Genomic DNA, 21,119 nt, shown 5'->3' with positions numbered 1-21,119 from the left:
GATGGGTCCTGCACCAGGAGAATTTTACATAATCCTAAAGTGCAGAAACTCCTCATAAGTAAAGAGAAGATGATCCCTGTTGAATAACTGATGTATCAATAAAATATTATTGGGAAACCAAAACTCCACTGAGATTTTTGTTTATAAAATGTCTTTATTATTCCATATAAATTATCCCTGAGGGGAAAAATTGTGTTTGTAAATGAGAGACAAGAGCAGACCATTTTATAACAGTCAAAGCCACTCAGATAGTTTACAGTTCAACTAAACTGGAAACATGAAAACTGCTTGACCGGAGTTTTGTGTACCGGAAGTGACGCGCCATGCTCGGTGACGTCACCCCCACAAACTTCTTAGCTCTCACTTTAGCAGTCATGTCCGTGCGGTTTATGGCAGCGACGCCAGTAAACGTCTCACGCCGCGTGGATTCAACCTGTTGTCAACACAGCTGTCGGACCGCTTTGGTGTGAGTGCTCGAGGTAAAAAAAAAATATAAAAAAAAAGCTCTTAAAACGGAAGTGTTGCATTTCTAAACAATGTTCGCGCAGCTAGCAGCGAGCTAACGTTAGCAAACGCGACGCTAGCCTGCTGCGCGCCGTGATGTTGACACGTCCAGTGGACCTCCAGCTGGTTCACACCGGCTTCACTTCAATTTAACGTGTTGAGCAATCATTAATCACGTGAGTAAGCCAAGAAGAAGACACGCTTTTACTTTCCTGATCGGAATTTGACTGCTGTTGGTTTCACGTCGCTGCTTCGTCACGTTCATCTGAAACACTGAAGCGCGTCAGACATTTATTTCGCTTTCTGTGTCAGTGTGATCTTATTTTTTTTTGTAGCTTGTGACTCGAGACTTCTTTGTGTCTGCTACAGCAGGAGAGCAGCCTGGGACAGAGGATGGATGGAGTCAGCTGGAGCACCACCAGGTCGCCGGAGTCCTTCAGCCGCTCCAGCGCGGCGGCAGACACCCTGTCCAGGCTGGCCAGCTTCATCACCCGGGCCGAGTCCAAACAGCCCTCTCGGAACCAGCTCTCCTATGTTTGCCAAGAGTGTGGTAAGGGTTTCCCTTGCACAAGAGATCTGTTGCAGCACCAGGAGCTGAAACACTCGTTACCCAAGCCTCACCGGTGTCCCTCCTGTGGGCAGGAGTTCTCCCTCAGGTCCTCCTTGCAGCTGCACAAGTGTGATCGGGATCCCGCCCAGTGTGAGCTTTGTCACGGGGTGTCCCGCCTCGGCTCTCCGTGCCCCGCGTGCTCCGCTCACGCCTCAGATCCCGGCAGGCTGCAGGACAAGTCTCTTCACCGCCAGCCGCACCTCTTGGACAGCAGCCCGTATGCGTGTGCCCCGTGTGGGCGGGGCTTCAGCCAGAAGCAGGCGCTGCTGCACCATCAGCAGGCCGGTTGCAGCGAGCCACCTTCCTCCTCAGATGTAGCCGATGCCGGCAGTCTTCCAGACGATTCTCCGTCAGTTTCCGAGGGTGACTCCGCTCGCTCTGACTCTTCGGACACCCCGGGGCCCAGCGGCCGAGCTGTCAACGTGTGCCGGTTCTGTTCGAGAAGCTTCCGCTCAGAGGCCGGACTGCAGCGCCATGAGCAGACGAGCCACGCAGAAACGGGACAGAAAGCCACAGGAGACGGTGCCGGCGGAGAGGCGAGGAGAGGAAGGAAAGCCAAGGTTAACGAAGAGCCAAATAAAAAAACGAAATCCAAAATGAAGCCTCTGAACTGTCGCTCTTGTGACTTGGTTTTCAGAAGCACCACTAAACTGCACGCGCACAGAAAAGAGAAGCACAGCAGAGAGAAGAACACGAGAGAGCCGAGACCCGTCGCCGGCAAGCGCAGGAGAGTCGACGCGTATCCGTGTCAGCTCTGCGGCAAAGTCTTCTTCCATCATTTATCACTGAGGGCACATTACAGACACCACACGGCCTCCAGCTTCAACGCCGTCAGAAACAAAAGCCCATCCGTCGGCTGTTCCACCAAAGACTCCAAGCAACCAGAAACCCGACCAAATAAAGTCCAAACCGGCCTCGCAGATCATTCGACAGTTAAGGCTGGTCCAGGGACGCCCAGGAAGGCGTCCACGGTCGAGACCAAGACTGGGGAGTCGGGGAGATACAGACAAGTGCCTGAAGTGGAGGAAGAGAAGGAGGTGGAGGAGGAGTTGGAAGAAGAAGAAGAGGAGGAAGAGGAGGAGGAGGAGGAGGTGGTGGAGAGGGAGTTCCCCTGCCCCTCCTGTGCAGAGGTGTTCTCTCTGCAGTGGCAGCTGAAGGAGCACGTGGAGCTCCACCAGTCGTCGGTGAGGAGGCGGCAGTGCAGCGTGTGCACCAGCGAGATGGACACCTGCAAGTGGCCCGGCTCCAGGAGGCACCGGCTCTACCACTGTGTGCCCTGCCAGCAGGGCTTCTCCGTGCTCGACGCCTTCCTAGAACACTGTCAGGAGCACCTGCGAGTCAAAGTGGAGGAGGACAGCGTCATGGAGGGCTACTCGCACCAGGCCAGCAAAGCCTGATGGCTCCGATCGAATGTCGTCAACGATTTTTTGCCTTTTTTGCCTTCGACAGCAGACGCGGTGTGCTGAGATCTCCGTGAGGTTCTTGCTGAGTGAGCAGTTCACCGATTTGAGCGTTCAGAACATCTTGTTTTTTATACCTTATGGTGTTGGTTTACTGTTACAAGGGTTCACGAGTTGTTAAAGGACCGTTCTGGAGTTTTTAATTTAGCCAATTTACTATAAATGACATCGTTATTTTTCAGATTTTGAGTGTTTCTGTGTTCGAGGCGACCGCTCTTTAACAGTATAGTTTGGGATTCAATTTGAGATCGATCGCGGTGAGCATCGAAGTTCATTTTAATGCATGTTTATACATTTGGAAAAGTGACTGGGTTCAACCGTCTCTGGTGCGAGAGCAGCGCTGCATTAACAAGCGTTATCATAGAGAATTCAAATGATGCACACCGATCAGACGTTACATTAAAACCCCTGGTGGAGTGGGTTATATAATATTTTGTTAAATAAAATGGGTTTAGGAAATAACACCTCTGAGTATAAGCCACTACAGTTCAACAGTCTTCAAAATTACTCTTTTTAATAAATCAACCTCTCAACAGCTGAACATTATAATCCTCATGAAGGGAGGATTCGCTGCTCGGCTGTTTTCTTGTTCTTGATGCTTCACCTGTGTGTGTGTGTGTGTGTGTGTGTGTGTGTGTGTGATGTTTGGCTGCCGGCTCTAAGTTACATTTTCAGCTTAACATTAAATTAACGTGTTCACTGTGATGGCTTCAAGTTGATTTTGATACTTGAATTAAATACACTGAAACCTGTGGAGGCCTGAAGAACGTGGAGGGGTGGTGGAGGGGTGGGGGAGGTGGAGGGGGAAACCACACCCTATATGATGCTTTTATCTTTCCACTTTTATTCTCCCATCAGTGACGCACCACTATTTTGTCCCAATAAGGACCTCGTTTCCCACGAGCACCTTGCTGTAAAGCAGACATACACTTCTAGTGGTGTGAAGTTCATCTCTGCCCTCAGGTGCTTTCTGGGAAATGAGGCCATCCGTACAACCGTTCTCCCCAAAGCACTGCCAGACATCCTGTTCGCTCCGGTCTATTTTCACACCAGACATCTGCAGCGCTTCGGCTCAGTCCGGTCGTGTTTGTCCTCTGCTGTATCTCACTCATTCATTTTATTACAATTTTGGCAATAATTAGTAACAGACTGGTGGGAACTGCTGAGAAACACTTGCTGAGAAACACTTCCAACTCTTGAGAGTCGGACCTGGTTGTTTGCACCACTACTTGAAGCAACCAGATGGAAGTTCAGTTCTTTGCAAGTGCTGCCACGAAGTGTGAATGGTGATGTTTGGCTTTTCTTTTCTTTTTTTAAACCTGCTTTTGCCATAATCCCTCCAACGAACTGACTTTGCTGTCATTAAAACTCAGACCCACTACAATGCCTTTCATTATGGCCTGTCTCTTTAGCTGGCATGAACTCGGGTCATATTCTTCTAGCTATGCAAACAGGTTGATAGCAGCTCTTCCCCGTGTCTGCGATGCTCGATATGCTTTGGTGAACGAACTAGGATTTGTTTTTGTTTATGTTTTTTTAATAATAAAGTATTTTCAGCTACTGTTTTCAAAGCGTTACTGTGAAAATATAGAACATGATTAAATAGGTTTTGAAGCTTCCACAGTTTCGAGGTCTTTTGTAAAGAGGTATACGGCTCTTTCTAGATGACATGAATAAACAGTTCTCTAACAACGTCTTTGTTTGTCTTCTTACTGCTGATCTGATTCAGTGAATACAGTCCAGTTTTTCATACAGGCAAAATTACACCATCTGCACAGGTTACTATAGGCGGCATATACAGCAAAATACCAACAAATTAATGAGTTATCATGGAGATCTAAGTTTATCATCTGCTTTTTCCTTCCTTATTTTCAGCTAAAAGTTATGCTGTTGCGTTGGTATTATTTACTCGAGTGCAATTTTCAGGTCCTTGTGCTCTGCATTAGTATCTCCAATTTTCTACTTTCTACTCCACTGCGTTTTCAGGGGGAAGTGTTGTACTTTTTACTCCATTTACACACCTGCTCTACATTTATAATAACTTTTGTTACTTACCAGAGTCACATGAATAATACTGTTTATTTATCTGATTGTTTAGTTAACAGGGACAATCTAAATTACAGTAAAAGTAAAAGCTCATATCCATCTCTGATCCTTAGGTGGAGGCCGTCCGTGATGTGTGAAGTTGTAAAAGGTAACAGTGGAGGTGAATGAAAACTTATATCAAGATGTTACAAAATCAGCAAATTGTGATTTATTCTTATAGAAAAAAAAAAGATGAGACTGTTGAAATTTACAAGCTCAGAACATTAAGCACAGTGAAAACTTGTACTTTTGGGGCTTAAAATGTATTTAGAGTCTTTGTACACCGTCTTATTAAATACAAGCTATGAGCACTTCTTCCACCGTCGTGAATAACCGAGTTAACGGAGTTCCTCCTCCTGGCCTCATGGCGGCGCTGTGCAGAGCTCGATACCGTTAGTATAAGGTTAACTTCCGGTTCCTCAGTGCACGCTGTCTTTCCGCGGTTTTGTGAAACGCACAGTTTACGATTAACTGCGTCGGCTTTGAGAAAACACCGACAAAATGAGCAAAGCACATCCACCAGAGCTGAAGAAGTAAGTTTCTAAGCTTTTCCTGAAGTAAACCAGCGTCGTGTAATTTAAACGTGCCTCGTATTTAAATGAATGGCACGCGCACAGCAACCCTATCACCTTGTTTTATAGGAGCAACAAGCTAGCATTAGCTAGCCTGTCTGACCGAGGCTGGAAACGTTAAATGTGAGTTCTCTGTTTTCAGGTTCATGGACAAGAAGCTGTCGTGTGAGTAGAGTTCTACTTCTTCTAAAGGACAGAACATAGAACCATAGAACCAGAACAGACTGGACAAAAGGACAGGACGTGTAGAACCATAGAACCAGAACATACTGGACAAAAGGACAGGACGTCTAGAACCATAGAACCAGAACATACTGGACAAAAGGACAGGACGTCTAGAACCATAGAACCAGAACAGACTGGATAAAAGGACAGGACGTCTAGAACCATAGAACCAGAACATACTGGACAAAAGGACAGGACCTTTAGAACCATAGAACCAGAACAGACTGGACAAAAGGACAGGACGTCTAGAACCATAGAACCAGAACATACTGGACAAAAGGACAGGACGTCTAGAACCATAGAACCAGAACAGACTGGATAAAAGGACAGGACGTCTAGAACCATAGAACCAGAACATACTGGACAAAAGGACAGGACCTTTAGAACCATAGAACCAGAACAGACTGGACAAAAGGACAGGACGTCTAGAACCATAGAACCAGAACAGACTGGATAAAAGGACAGGACGTCTAGAACCATAGAACCAGAACATACTGGACAAAAGGACAGGACGTCTAGAACCATAGAACCAGAACAGACTGGATAAAAGGACAGGACGTCTAGAACCATAGAACCAGAACAGACTGGATAAAAGGACAGGACGTCTAGAACCATAGAACCAGAACATACTGGACAAAAGGACAGGACCTTTAGAACCATAGAACCAGAACAGACTGGACAAAAGGACAGGACGTCTAGAACCATAGAACCAGAACATACTGGACAAAAGGACAGGACGTCTAGGACGTATAGAACCAGAACAGACTGGATAAAAGGACAGGACGTCTAGAACCATAGAACCAGAACATACTGGACAAAAGGACAGGACCTTTAGAACCATAGAACCAGAACAGACTGGACAAAAGGACAGGACGTCTAGAACCATAGAACCAGAACAGACTGGATAAAAGGACAGGACCTTTAGAACCATAGAACCAGAACATAGTGGACAAAAGGACAGGACCTTTAGAACCATAGAACCAGAACAGACTGGACAAAAGGACAGGACGTCTAGAACCATAGAACCAGAACATACTGGACAAAAGGACAGAACATAGAACCATAGAACCAGAACATAGTGGATAAAAGGACAGGACGTCTAGAACCAGAACATAGTGGACAAAAGGACAGGACCTTTAGAACATAGAACCAGAACATACTGGACAAAAGGACAGGACCTTTAGAACCAGAACATAGTGGATAGGAGGACAGGACGTTTAGAACCAGAACATACTGGATAAAAGGACAGGACGTTTAGAACCAGAACATAATGGATAAAAGGACAGGACCTTTAGAACCAGAACATACTGGATAAAAGGACAGGACCTTTAGAACCAGAACATAATGGATAAAAGGACAGGACCTTTAGAACCAGAACATACTGGATAAAAGGACAGGACCTTTAGAACCAGAACATAGTGGATAGGAGGACAGGACCTTTAGAACCAGAACATAGTGGATAGGAGGACAGGACGTTTAGAACCAGAACATAATGGATAAAAGGACAGGACCTTTAGAACCAGAACATAGTGGATAGGAGGACAGGACCTTTAGAACCAGAACATAATGGATAAAAGGACAGGACCTTTAGAACCAGAACATAGTGGATAGGAGGACAGGACCTTTAGAACCGGAACATAATGGATAAAAGGACAGGACGTTTAGAACCAGAACATAGTGGATAAAAGGACAGGACCTTTAGAACCAGAACATAGTGGATAGGAGGACAGGACCTTTAGAACCAGAACATAATTAATAAAAGGACAGGACGTTTAGAACCAGAACATAGTGGATAAAAGGACAGGACCTTTAGAACCAGAACATAGTGGATAGGAGGACAGGACCTTTAGAACCAGAACATAATGGATAAAAGGACAGGACCTTTAGAACCAGAACATAATGGATAAAAGGACAGGACCTTTAGAACCAGAACATACTGGATAAAAGGACAGGACGTTTAGAACCAGAACATAATGGATAAAAGGACAGGACGTTTAGAACCAGAACATAGTGGATAGGAGGACAGGACCTTTAGAACCAGAACATACTGGATAAAAGGACAGGACCTTTAGAACCAGAACATAGTGGATAGGAGGACAGGACCTTTAGAACCAGAACATACTGGATAAAAGGACAGGACCTTCAGAACCAGAACATAGTGGATAGGAGGACAGGACCTTTAGAACCAGAACATACTGGATAAAAGGACAGGACCTTTAGAACCAGAACATAGTGGATAGGAGGACAGGACCTTTAGAACCAGAACATAGTGGATAAAAGGACAGGACCTTCAGAACCAGAACATACTGGATAAAATGTTCATCAAAGCTGCTGATAAAAAGTAGATGAAATGTCAGAAAATGTGAATTAATGCGGATCATAACTTCACAGGATACAAGTTGATGTGTACAAATATTTTGTTTCTCACCAAAAGTGCAAAACAAACAAAAAACATTCCGTTTACAAGTTGTTCACCTGTGAAATGAAAGCGTGGCTTCACACTGTTCTGGGTGTTGTACGTGTGAATCAAACCTGAAACCAAATGTGAGCTTTGTAGCGCAGTCAACATAAAGATGGAAAAGAAAATTACATTTTGAACTGAGTGATTAAAAACAAGCACAATCGTTCAGAGGTTTGTGTTTGTGTCCTTCAGTGAAGTTGAACGGAGGCAGACACGTGCAGGGCATCCTGCGAGGGTTCGACCCCTTCATGAACCTGGTGGTGGATGACTCTCTGGAGATGGGCCCGGGAGGACAACAGAACACCATCGGCATGGTGGTCAGTAACAACAACAACAATAATAATAATAATAATATCATTTATTTATTTTATGACACGACGGCACGGTAGGAAATGTTGCAGCACCCCGACTCCTGTTGCCGACTCCACTCTCCAAAACAGGACTGATGCACCTTCTTTTATTACCACCATCATTTCCTACCACAGATTCACTGTTATTCACAGAAAAGATTTTAAATGCACTTCCATCTTACATCGTAACTGTACATCTTTTGAACATCTTGGTTTTATGGTCAACTCCAAAGCACCTGTCATCATTTTAATAATCTACAGACCGCCGAAGCTGAACAGTATTTTTATCCACGAGTTTGCCGAACTTTTAGCTTATTTTATGTCACAGTATGACAAAATTCTTATTCCAGGCGATTTTAACAGACATGTCTGCTGTTTTGTTTATAATAATATATTATAGTATATACATAATAGTATAATAATATTATTATTTGTTTCACATAAAAACAGCTACAAAGGAACATTTGAAAATATAGAAAATAAATGAGATGCAAAATAAACGGATCAAATTCAACACACAGAGTTAAAATTTAAAATAAGCAGGTATAATAAATAGTACCTGGGAGGGTGTCATGCTCTCATATGTTTTTATGTTGTAAAGAAATGCCATGAAACACCAGCAACCTCGGTCTGAAATCACTTTTTATTTACTGTAGTGAACTATATTTAGTCTGTCTTTGCATTGGATGGTTCAGATTCTGTTTTTCAATTTAGGCTCCATGTTGTTTCTTCAAACATTCCCACAAAAAAAAAAGAAAAAAAAAGGAATTGGACATATTATAGATGTGAAAGTCTCAGATGGTTCATGATGATTCCTGTGTGTGAATCACTGATGCTCAGTACAGTCAACTGTTGTCAGTCTGTTTGTAAAGTAAAGTAAATGAGGTGTGTGTGTGGGGGGAGGGGAGGGGGGGGGTTACGGTACACAAGTATCAGTTTATAGTTTATAGCAAATGTGAATCAGACAGGAGGAAACATTTGTTTAGTGTGGCTCATTAATGTTTTTTAATAGTTTTGAAAACAGTGGATCTCTGGTGCAGTACAGAGGAAGAGGATGTATCAGACTTTGGATTCCCACAAAACTATATTGTTATTTTTGACCTTTTCAATGGGTTTGTTGATAATATGGATGGGGAAGAAACTCTTAACTCACAGCAGGTGTTCATATTTCCAACAGCATGAAAAACAAACTTGTTTTATTCAGTTTGTCCTCTGATTCACACCGATCAGTGTCAGTGAGACTCTTCAGCCCAAATGAGTGCAGACATGCGTAGTTACACGTGTGCAGCTCCTTCTGGAAGGTTGTATATTTTCTGTGGGATGTGCCTCAGTTAAGAAGTCGGCCTGTATAAACCAACAGAAGTGCCGGGATCAGTAAAAAACTTCTGTTTGATGTACGATCTGGATTTTAAAAACAGACGCAGGCAGAAAGTTTGTAGAAGTCTATTCTGAAAATTCTAAATTTGATCTCAATCTAAAACCTTTAGGAAGTTTGTTATTAACGCCGTGTGTTAATTGTGCGGACATGTTTTTTTTTTTTTTTTATAGGTCATCAGGGGGAATAGCATCATCATGTTGGAGGCCCTGGAGCGAGTATGAGAGGACGAGCCACACTATTCTTTATGAAAGAATTGTATGTCTTTGAATTATAAGATTTCTGATTTCCATTGACAGGGATGTTTTGTTTGGATGCATTTTGAATTGTGTTATCTTGTGAATAAAACAGTTTTTCTTTATATTTTGGTTTGTGTGTTCAGTTTACAGTGTTGCCACCAGCTTATTATCCTTTGGGACTAACAATAAGCAACATGCTCGACACTTCAAACATTTGATGAGTCATTTGGCATCACATATTTCCAATGACATTCCCTCCAAATTTTCCCTCTTGAATTTGTCTGATGGTCAGCTCAGACCTGCAGCTCACAGCGTCTCAGCTGCTCACTTTTGTTGCTCGGTGTCAATTTTGCGTATTTCAGAACAACTGACACAAAGCATCTGATGAAAAGCCATAAATTCCATTGAGAAAACCGCATGAAGACGCTGTAACGGCAGGAAAATAAAGAATATCCCCAAAACATTGCAATCATTTGAAATGAGAAAGCTATGCAGTTAAAAAACAAAGTTCAAAGTGTCAGTGTAAGGAAAGTTTATTTGTAGAGCACATTTCAACAAGACAATTCAAAGAGCTTCACATAAAACCTTTTAATGGTTTTAATGCATCAAAAATAAAAGGACATTTAAAAATAACTGATTAAAATGTAAAATTATTAAAAACATTAAAACATTAAGCAAGCTAAAAATAGGATCACTTTAAGAAATCCTCAAATCTGGTTCAGTGAACGGCAGCAAACAGAAGTCTTCAGTCTCGATTTAAAGGATCTGATGGTCTCAGCAGACCTGCAGCTTTCTGGGACTTTGTTCCAGATATGTGGAACATAGAAACTGAACGCTGCGTCTCCATGTTTAGTTGTGACTGTGGGAACAGAAAGGAGAGCAGCAGACGACCTGAGGGGTCGGGATGGTTCATAAAGGGAGCAGCAGATCACAAACGTATTTTAGCCCTTAAACCATTCAGTGCTTTATAGACCAGCAGCAGGATTTTAAAGTGGATTCTTTGATCGACATGAAGCAGAACTGGAGTGATGTGATCCAGTTTCTTGGTCTCAGTGAGGACTCGAGCTGCAGCTGTCTGACTGTCTTTTTTTTTACAGAGACCTGTGAACACATGTTCAGTAGTTGAGTCGACTGAAGATGAATGTCTGGACAAGTTTTTCCAAAACCTGTCCAGACATAAATCCTCTAATCCTTGATATATTCTTCAGGTGACAGTAGGCTGATTTTGAAATTGTCTTAATATAGGTAAGTGTAGGTACATTTTTATATGCATTAGTGTAATATTAGTTAAAAAAAAAAAAAAAAAAAAAAAAAAAAGTCTGATTGTGTAATTGCCTCTACTTTTCTTTTTTTCTTTTTTGTCAAAAAAGTTATATATATATATAGATATATATAGATATAAGCTAAATATATTTTTAGTTGATAAAAAAAAATATATATTAAATAAAAAAATTTTTTGTAAACCTTTAATATAAGGTTAAACTTTACACCCAGACGTTGACAGATAAAACTGGTGAATCCGGACCGACAGAGGGCGCTCTCCGAACGACACACTTCCGCTTAAGGTGGACTTTTATTTTGAAAGGGGATTGTCGTCACCGTCAACACGTTTCTTTACGTTGTGTGTCGTCGCCGTCTGACGATATGTGGAAAGTAGCAATGTCGGAGGAGGTTGGGAAAGCGCTGCAGTCGGTCGTGGACCGGGTGAGCCAGGCGGCGGCACGGCGGCCCAAGGTAACCGCAACCCGGGAAGCTCCGCTCGGGAGCAGCACCGCCGTCGCTCCGCTGTCGGGGCTCCGAAAAAGTCGTGCTGCGACAGCACGAGCCGTTACGTTATGTAAGGCTGCCAAACACCTCAACCTTTAGATGGGAGACAGGCGGGCTCGAGGCAGCACTTTCATAACACCGTGCACGGCTGACAGCGGCAGCGCTACAGCGCGTGGGAGCCGGATGCATCCAAACAGTCTGCGCGCACGTCGATGCGCAGAAATGCCGCCTGCTGTTTGTTTGGATGTTATTTTTACGTTTAAAGAATTGAGCCTGTTTGTAAGCGCGTGACGGACACGGCCATGCTTTTTCTCCTCACACCACACATCTGTGGAAGATGTCAACTGGTGGAGATGTCATCTTTTTGTTTTTAAAGTGCCCCTTTTAAAAAGAGTCAAGGTTGATATGTAGGTCACAGCAGGTGTTGATGCACAGCGTGTTTTCCCACCGTCATCCACGTGTCTGGATCTCAGGATCTAAATCACACATGCAGCTGACGACATGATGTGTAACAGGACGTGCACGGGCCTGACTCACCTGGTGTCTGCTGCATCACGCTGAGCTCCTCTACTGATGCTGTCACTGATACAGATAACAAATGAGCCCACTCTGTCCTTCCTCAGACACTGCCAGCCGTGTCGCCTCGCCTCGTCGCCGTCAGCAAGACGAAACCCCCGGAGATGGTGGTGGAGGCCTACAGACAAGGGCAGCGCAACTTTGGAGAAAATTATGTGAGTATGAAACGCTGCTGACGTCCCGGTTTGAAGTCTGAGAGGTGAGAAATGAATCGGAGATGAAACTTCCCCTGTATCTCCACCCAGGTTAATGAACTTGTGGACAAAGCTTCAGATCCTCTGGTAGGTTCATCGGACGGTAAATATGTTATTTTTTCACTCCAATCCAAGTTTTTTTAAATGTTTTTTTTCTTTTCAGATTTTGAAATCGTGTCCAGAAATCAAGTGGCATTTCATCGGCCATCTGCAGAAGAACAACGTCAACAAACTTCTGGGTGAGTGACGTCGGCTCTCCTGTCGTCTCCTGCCGAAGCCGCACGTTCTCAGACCTGTCGCCCTTCCTCTCCGCAGGCGTGCCCAACCTCTTCCTCCTGGAGACGGTCGACTCGGCGAAGCTGGCCGACAAGGTCAACAGCTCGTGGCAGCGCCTCAGAGGAGCCAGCACGCAGAGGTTAAAGGTCATGGTGCAGATCAACACCAGCGGGGAACGGAGTGAGTGCCACCTGCATTTTGACCAGCTTGATCACAAGCTGTGTCTGTGTGTGTGTGTGTGTGTGTGTGTGTGTGTGTGTGTGTGTGTGTGTGTGTGTGTGTGTGTGTGTCTGAGTGTGTGTGTGTGTGTGTGTGTGTGTGTGTGTTTTCACAAACAGTGTGTCGAACTTTTGTTGCAGACAAACACGGCCTGCCACCGGAGGACACGGTGGACACGGTGAAGCACATCGTGTCTCAGTGCTCCGCGCTGCACTTCTTAGGACTCATGACCATCGGTCGCTACGGTTACGACCTCACGCTGGGCCCCAACCCGGACTTCCAGGTACCAAAGACACCAGGGACAACATTGACTTTTATCCACAATTTTCCTCGTCCACCAATAAAATATGGTTAAACTGTACAATCAGAATGATAAGTAATTGTTGGAAACATTACTCCGAGGCTGGATTCAAAATCAAACACATCGGACATTCATTCTTGCAAGAAGGAGCAAATACATGTACACTCAAAGAGAGGTGTCCAGCAAAAAGCCCACGTCTCTCCTCCGTAGGGCAGCTTCTATACAGTGTGACAAACAGTTGACCCCATGCCCTTTGTACCTGCTTTCGTATGGTGATACTGAGTTGGTTGTAGGTCGCATGATAAAGAAACAGGGGAGTCGTCAATTAGATGCGGAAAGTAAAACAAAAAGGAATCACTTGCAAATAAGAGAGAAACCCAAAGAGACTTTCCGGAGCCACAATGCAAACAAGAGGAAGAGACAAATCTTTTCTTTCCATCATATTCCTCCTGTTTATACAAAGCATAACATAACATGTACATAAAAAGGAAAACAAAAAAAACCCAAAAGAATCTTTCCATCAGTAATGAATATAATACAATTTTAAGAAATATATTTTATAAATATTCCCAATTTGAACCGGCAAAATTAAAATAGCTTCATAAGATGGACCCACATACACTAAGCCGACTACCAACTCACAAACAAGGTGTGGCAACTAAAACCAAATAAATTATGAATGCACATTTGTGAAGAAGCCAAACTGGTCTGAACAGCAACAAAAACAAAAACATCTTTATTAAAACAGGATGCAAATCTCAACAAGAGTTATAGACAGATGTAGCCTGGTGTTTGCAGACTGAAATTCCCTGAGTTCATGTCTGAGTCCGGTCGCGCTCCACTGAGGACGGTTCCCAGGAGCAGCCTTAAATATCTGGGGGATCTGTATCAAGAGAATTATTTTTGTCATGTGTTAATGACTAACAATATAATATATATTCCTGTGATTTTATTTCATTTTTTTAAACAATCAGACATTGATGTGAGTATCAGCCTCGGTCGGTTGTGTCCCTGCTGTAGATGCTGCTGAGTCGGAGGCAGGAGCTGTGCGACAGTCTGAAGATGGCGATGGAGGAGGTGGAGCTCAGCATGGGAATGTCCACAGACTTCGAACACGCGGTGAGTCTCGCTTCCTATTAACATTAATAAACACTTTATAAACAGCAGGAAGGAATTCCCTTCTTTGAAATATGGTATTATTAATTATGTGCTTGGTTCAGTTGGCGCCCCCCGTCCCTCCTACTCCATCAGATTTGGTTCCCTGCAATTTAACTTTCCGTTCCCAATAAATGCAGTTTCTGGTTGGTGATGTCATCGCAAACGTGCACGAACCATTGGTCACAAACAGTCCTTCATCTCTGACTGATTTTGCACTAAACTGCTATTATTGTTTAAATTCATTCTATTTAATTTGGATATTCTGTTCATTTGAACATTTTTATGTTTCATATTTTTACCTCCATTTTTATTCTGTCATTTTTATTGCTTACCCTGCATCTTTACATGCTGCTGCAGCCGAAAACTTTCACCTTGTGGGATCAATAAAGTCTCTCTCTATCTCTATCTCTCTCTCTCTCTCTGTTTATCGCTCTCTCTCTCTCTCTCTCTAGCTCTATCTCTCTATCTCTATCTCTCTCTGTCTCTATCTCTATCTCTCTGTTTATCTCTCTCTCTCTATCTCTCTGTTTATCTCTCTCTCTCTCTATCTCTGTTTATCTCTCTCTCTATCTCTCTGTTTATCTCTCTATCTCTCTGTTTATCTCTCTCTTTCTATCTCTCTGTTTATCTCTCTCTCTATCTCTCTGTTTATCTCTCTATCTCTCTGTTTATCTCTCTCTCTCTCTATCTCTGTTTATCTCTCTCTCTATCTCTCTGTTTATCTCTCTCTCTCTCTCTCTCTGTTTATCTCTCTCTTTCTATCTCTCTGTTTATCTCTCTCTCTCTCTCTCTGTTTATCTCTCTCTCTCTCTCTCTCTATCTCTCTCTGTCTCTATCTCTATCTCTCTGTTTATCTCTCTCTCTATCTCTCTGTTTATCTCTCTCTCTCTCTCTATCTCTGTTTATCTCTCTCTCTATCTCTCTGTTTATCTCTCTATCTCTCTGTTTATCTCTCTCTCTCTATCTCTGTTTATCTCTCTCTCTCTCTCTCTCTCTCTCTCTCTCTCTCTCTCTCTTTATCTCTCTCTCTCCCTCCCTCCCTCCCTCTCTCCATCTAAATCCACATGTAATGAAAGTAAAGCCTTCTCCCTGCCTGGTGTCCGATCAGCTTCTCAGTGTTAGGGTGTTTATTTGTCTCCATAGAAACAGGATGAATTCACGTGAATCAGAACCTCAAACTCGTTGGGACTCTTTCCGTGTCTGTATTTCACCGTGATCTGTTTTATTATTTGTCTGTGGTCATACGTGTCTGCTCCTCGTGTTCTGAAGATCGAGGTGGGCTCCACCAACGTGCGAGTGGGCAGCGTCATATTCGGCAACAGGGAGTATCCCAACAGCGCCACCAACACTCCCAACCCCAGCCCGTTCCCCAGCCCGGCTCCCAGCCCGGAGAAAACATCCAAGACGGTGTCAGAAGAAGCCGCCAAGAAGATGCAGCACCTCACCGTGTCTGATCACTAAGAAGAACTCCTCCTTCTCTGAAATACCTTTAAAACAACAACAACAACAACAACAACAACAACAGAAAGAAGACTCTTCACAGGCTACATGAACAGAGCAGTGAAGCAGATCATTTCCACGGAGCCACGTGGAGCTAAGATTGCAAAATCTTTGCCTCATTTTAAAATGTATTTCCTTTTAACTTCTTGCTCTTTTCAGCATTTACAAAGTGGCATTCAGTAGTCTAACCTTTTTTAAACAGTAGTGTCTAACAGGTGTTCCTAACCTTTAGTGCTCTGACTTCCTCCTCATGGAAAACCTTTTAGTCAAAGATTACTGGATACGAGGCAAACCGCTGATAACATGGCGACCTACGGAAAATCATTTCACGAGATAGGGAGGATTTGTTTGGGTCTGTTGTGCCGATGTGATATTTTCTACCTTTCCAACCCGACATGTGACTGCTGAAAATGTGTGTCCCAGTAATCAGGAACTCCACACACTACAATGTACCATTTTTGTTGTACAGTTGACACAAAGACTTGATTTAATAAATCATCAATCCCTTTATAATGACACGTACGTATTGTGTGTTTGATGATAGTTTCGTACGGTGTGCCAGATGTTGTCAAAACTCTATTCTTGATATTTCACGAGTCCAACCCGCCCAACGTGTTCCGTCTCTGTACCGGTCCTGTGTCCGTGCCGTGCCGTGGTGCATTGTGGGAGCTGAGCGAGCGTAAACCTATGCAAAGTGGTGATTTTGTTTTGTTGGTTTCTTTCCGAGTAGATTTCTTTCCACTGCAGCTGTGATGATGGTGTCGCAGTGGTTTTCTAGGAAGATGTCCCGAGGTCAGCATGTGTGTTTCTGTCTCATCGTCGGTGATTAAAACAACAAGGTGTGTGGTTGCTGTCTTTAACCGGGCGTCTCGGCGTTGTTTGGTTTGGAGTCGAGCTCTGAAGGAAGCTGAAGCCAAGCAATAAATCTGTTGAAAACATCAGCCATTTGCGGTGTATTTCTTCTCTTTAGGGCAAAGTGGCGCAAACAAATAAGAGCCCAACGTTTCTTTATTAAGCACACGGAGGTGACATCCACACCACAGTGAAAGAGCTTAAATAAAACAACTTTAAAAAGAATAAACTGCATCTAAAGAAAAGGACTCAATGTAAAAAATGATAACCTCGTTAAAACTGGAACCCATTGATAAGCGCGTTGAGTCATTACAAATGAACAGAATTCATTCAAATGTCCTGCATTGACAAATGAAAGCCAAAAATAACAGTAAACTTGGCTTTGAGCTCAGCAAATTAAACGTGACTGTTCAATAAATAAACTCACAATCCACTGACATAATGACTTCTTTTTTTCTTTTTTTTTTTACATCATTCAATCCGTGTAAAAGGCGTTAAAAACCGATCGGGACAGTCAATAAGCCTAAACTGCTATTTACAACACAAACTGTATCTACACACCTGCTGACAGGTGACCAACTGAAAGGAAAAGCCTGAATGTTTGAGGGGATCCTCTGTCATGCTGTGTGTGTGTGTGTGTGTGTGTGTGTGTGTGTGTGTGTGTGTGTATCCTGATGGGCGTGGTCTCTAGTAGTAGAACACTTTATTCTGGTGTTTTCCTTTAATTTGTCACCCGTCTGTATCTGGTAAGAAACTATACACAGCTGGCAGGTAACGCTTTATTTTCACGCTCTATTTCACTTTCATAAACTGTATATATACTAAATGATTTTATAACTCACTATACTGCTGCTGTGAGCATACATCACATTTTGAAGGCTTTATTCATGTATTCGTCAACAGGATCTCTTCTGTGAAGCATCTGTAACGCTTTTATATAACAGTTGTAATCGTAACGTATAACAGCTTTGTTACAGTGTGTTAATTAAACATTAATTTGCTGTTTATTGACCAGTTACAAATGCTTCACGATTAGTTATTATTGTTTACAAATACATGAATAAATGTTTAAAAATCCCCTCGATGCTAAGCTATAATTTGTTATAACCATTTGTTATGGGTTCCTATGCTGCTTATAAATGATAAATATGGGGGTTAAAGTCGAGTGTTATGTGAGGATAATATTTGCACTAATGTGACCAATGTAAACACAGCTGAAAGGTTAGAAGTTACAAAACCTGGAAATAAAATCTATGTGCAACACTAACAATGACAACAACAAAAATGTAAACTAACTACAGGTTACTCCTTGTAACAGCTTTTAAACATTCTCATTCACTTCTGTTGAATCACAGAAAACTTCTTCCTGCACGTGAAGATAGAAAAAGGACGTCCGGTCAGAAAAACACAACAAGATCTGAATCTACTGTGTCGGACGGAAAACCCCTAAAAAAGTTCATAAGGAAAAAAACACATCGTCCGGCATCAAAAACTGCATCTGTGGATCTGCTCGTACCATTCGTGACTGATATTAAGAGCACGTGTCTCCTCCGGGATGGTTCTGCGCTGACGGGGGGGCGGGGCGTCGCCCCGGTCAGGTGAGTCCAGTCCGTCTGCTCATCGGCGCTGTTGTTGTTGTTGTTGTTGTTGTTGTTGTTGTTGTTGTTGCCCGATGCAGCGGTCGCACGCGGGCCGACGTTACACCAGTTTCTTGGCCTCGAAGAAGCTCTTCAGGTGCTTCATCTGCCAGATACCGGTGACGATGAGGATGAGCGTCTGAGCGATGGACCACCACAGCACGCGCTGGTTGGTGCTCTCGCTCGTCATGCGGAAGCGCTCCTCGCGATACTGCGGAAGAAAAACAGTGAAATCCAACGGCCTCTACGGCAACTGTGAACACGGCTTGTGTGTGTTTTTGTTATTTTTACTGACCCTCTGGTAGTTTTGCTCCTTCTGGATCTGCTCCACTTGGTCCAGCAGCTGTCGGACTCGCAGCTGCAGCTCGGTCAGTTTATCCTTAGCAGCGATTTCAGGGTAGTTGTTGGTATGTTCTCCAACCTGAATGTCCAGATGCACCCTCTGAAACGAAACGGACACAGACAGTCGGAAATCTGCACGCTTTTAAACTGTGAGCAGCACAATCAAGACATCCGTCACACTATTAGTAGCAGCGTTTCTTAAAACGGGCTCAAATCCGATCACAGCCAAAAGTGGACAAACTTTTTTTTCAACACTTTCAACTCAGGAATTTCCTTCTAAAAAATAGTGACTGAGGACAGTTTCAGTTTCAGTAAAGGTGCAATCACAGAGTTTTACAATTTACTGATATCAAATTCACCCGAGAACTCTGATCATAAAGTAACAGCACGGAGGAAAGGTCCTGGAAGCAGATAAAACGTTGGAGCACAGGAATCCGTCTGCACACAGGGTCATACCCAACTCCATTAGTATTAAACTAATGGAGTATATATGGACTAAAAGAGTATATATATATATATATGTTCAAAACTTGGTGTCACTTGTTTTTTTTCATCAAATTGTAATGTCAATTTCTTTTTTAACATAAGTGGAGCTAATCTTTTGGCTCTTGGCTGCTGCCCTGGTTGGGGCACACGAGGTGTCAGACCTTTTTTTTAAATGAGTTATATTCATATAAAACTGGCATATTTTCTTCATGAATAAAACAAAAAACATAATAAATATTGATTTCAAATGAATCTATATTTCGATGATATTGATCCAGTATGAATATGTTCAAAACTAGTGGCACATTTTAGAAGGAAATAAGCGGTCAGACAGTTGAACAGTCAAAGCCGGCGGTTCAGTTGGGTTCTGTTGGGTCGGTACCAGTTTTCCTCCTGCAAACAGAGCCATCTTGGTGGAGTTGGAGTGCAAACAGATCTGATGTTCTCCGGGAGTGTGGGAGGTGAAGGTGAAGCGCCCATCCGACCCGTACTGGCGAGAAAGGATGATCTGAGGGAGGTGTAGGAGACACGTCTTTAGATTTACTGTACGTGTGTGTGTGTGTGTGTGTGTGTGTGTTTGAGAAACACGTCCTCCTCCGTGTTTACCTTCGTGTCGGGATCCTTGATCTCGACGTGCATCCCGAGGCCGGGGGTGGCCGGGAGGAAAGAGTTGCTCTGTTTGTCCCACAGCTGAGTTCTGTACTTTCCTGTCACACGGAAAAACACAAAACACCATCAGGTCCTTTTAGCGTTCAAAAAGACAGAAACTTTGACGTCTGCACAGTGACAGAGAAACAGAAATCAACTCAGAGGCCAATATCATGAGTAGAAATATTAATGGCGCAAACGGTGGCATCCAACAGGATGTCCCTCACAGCGCCAGAATATAAAGACACATGAATGAAAAAGTATGACGCAAGTAAACATAAATAGATGGAGACCGTGAGAACATGAAATGCAGTTTAACTTGTAAAAACACCAAAATTCACATCAAAATTTGCAATTTTGCAGGAAACCTCAGGTTAATGCTGCTGATTTCACTGAGTTTAGAGACTCTTTACAAATGGCTAACATTGATCATCAGGTAAGTAAAGAATGAAAAACACGTTTATTGCATTTTTGCTCATTCTGTCTCATAAACCTGCTGCTCGTGTCTTATATTGAATTATCCTCAATATAAGACACACATCTGTGCTAACCGCTGACGTGAAGAAGCTCACGAGCTGCTACTGAAGCACGCAGGACACTGGAGAGGTTGCTGCTTTCTGGTTCTGCAGGCAGTCTGAACACAGAAAACACTCTTCTGTCTTCATGCTGTCATCTCTGCAGAAACCAGCTATTAGCGTGTAATGCTAGTTAGCTGCGGCGAGCCGCCAGCACCTCACCGATCACCATGGTCTCGTCCGGGATCTCCTCAATGAAACATTTCTTCTCCGTCTCTCCGATGTGGAAATAAAGCGCGTCGCTCGGACAAATCCGAGCTAATAAGAAGATAAGTCCAGCAGCGGCAGGGAGAGAGAGCATCGTGCAGCCTCTCGCACTTTGCGCACATCAGCAAAGGGGAGCCGTGACGCTGCTGCGGCCAGCTGACGTCACCGCCCACTGCGGAAGGAGGAAGGGGAATTTCCTGCTGGAGTTGGAGCTCCGTCGCCCTGATCGGAGCCTCGCAGGCAAACCATCACCTGAAGGCAGTGGGATGGACCTGGAAACACAAAGATGTTCAGGGGAAATTGAGGTAAAAGTCGAGTTTAAAATGAGCCTAAACAAACACACATCACAGGGCTTTAACAATGTACGTTCAAGAATACAAACTGAAAAAGAGAAATTGTTTTTCATTGATAGGTATAATAAACCCCACGAGACCAGACCAGACCGACCTGGTTTATGATTTGAGTGAGTTTCAAAACAAAGTTCGTCTGTCATCAGTGAA

The 21,119-nt window shown here is 43.5% G+C and overlaps 4 protein-coding genes across 9 annotated transcripts; 3 read left to right on the top strand and 1 right to left on the bottom strand.

Annotated features, from left to right (window-relative positions):
- The first annotated feature begins 359 nt into the window (after window positions 1-359).
- LOC138210188 (zinc finger protein 60) lies at window positions 360-4,266 on the top strand. 6 transcript variants are annotated; one of them, XM_069169191.1, is made up of 3 exons: window positions 360-479; window positions 874-1,054; window positions 1,147-4,266. In XM_069169191.1, the coding sequence occupies exons 2-3, from the start codon at window positions 902-904 to the stop codon at window positions 2,509-2,511; spliced, it is 1,518 nt and encodes a 505-aa protein (XP_069025292.1). In that variant the 5' UTR covers window positions 360-479; window positions 874-901; the 3' UTR covers window positions 2,512-4,266. The 6 variants fall into 6 exon arrangements, with proteins under 6 accessions (XP_069025292.1, XP_069025293.1, XP_069025296.1 ...); XM_069169192.1 differs by having other exon boundaries at window positions 360-680; window positions 877-1,054; XM_069169195.1 differs by having other exon boundaries at window positions 360-680.
- Window positions 4,267-5,076: 810 nt separating this feature from the next.
- On the top strand, window positions 5,077-10,003 carry snrpg (small nuclear ribonucleoprotein polypeptide G). The gene is made up of 4 exons (XM_069169220.1): window positions 5,077-5,192; window positions 5,374-5,396; window positions 8,110-8,234; window positions 9,816-10,003. The coding sequence occupies exons 1-4, from the start codon at window positions 5,161-5,163 to the stop codon at window positions 9,864-9,866; spliced, it is 231 nt and encodes a 76-aa protein (XP_069025321.1). The 5' UTR covers window positions 5,077-5,160; the 3' UTR covers window positions 9,867-10,003.
- A 1,491-nt stretch (window positions 10,004-11,494) lies between these two features.
- plpbp (pyridoxal phosphate binding protein) lies at window positions 11,495-16,813 on the top strand. Its single transcript, XM_069169272.1, has 8 exons — window positions 11,495-11,615; window positions 12,272-12,379; window positions 12,470-12,505; window positions 12,582-12,657; window positions 12,734-12,874; window positions 13,054-13,196; window positions 14,235-14,333; window positions 15,642-16,813. The coding sequence occupies exons 1-8, from the start codon at window positions 11,526-11,528 to the stop codon at window positions 15,831-15,833; spliced, it is 885 nt and encodes a 294-aa protein (XP_069025373.1). The 5' UTR covers window positions 11,495-11,525; the 3' UTR covers window positions 15,834-16,813.
- Window positions 16,814-16,862: 49 nt separating this feature from the next.
- tmed4 (transmembrane p24 trafficking protein 4) lies at window positions 16,863-20,732 on the bottom strand. The gene is made up of 5 exons (XM_069169273.1): window positions 20,575-20,732; window positions 19,796-19,896; window positions 19,572-19,697; window positions 18,657-18,803; window positions 16,863-18,572 (listed from the first exon to the last, which is right to left on the bottom strand). The coding sequence occupies exons 1-5, from the start codon at window positions 20,711-20,713 to the stop codon at window positions 18,423-18,425; spliced, it is 663 nt and encodes a 220-aa protein (XP_069025374.1). The 5' UTR covers window positions 20,714-20,732; the 3' UTR covers window positions 16,863-18,422.
- Window positions 20,733-21,119: the final 387 nt, after the last annotated feature.

Source organism: Embiotoca jacksoni, unplaced genomic scaffold (genome assembly GCF_022577435.1).
Source record: "Embiotoca jacksoni isolate LCO1_2020_lvr unplaced genomic scaffold, fEmbJac1.0.p SCAF_43, whole genome shotgun sequence".
Taxonomy (NCBI): domain Eukaryota; kingdom Metazoa; phylum Chordata; class Actinopteri; family Embiotocidae; genus Embiotoca; species Embiotoca jacksoni.
This window is presented reverse-complemented; position numbering and strand designations above follow the sequence as displayed.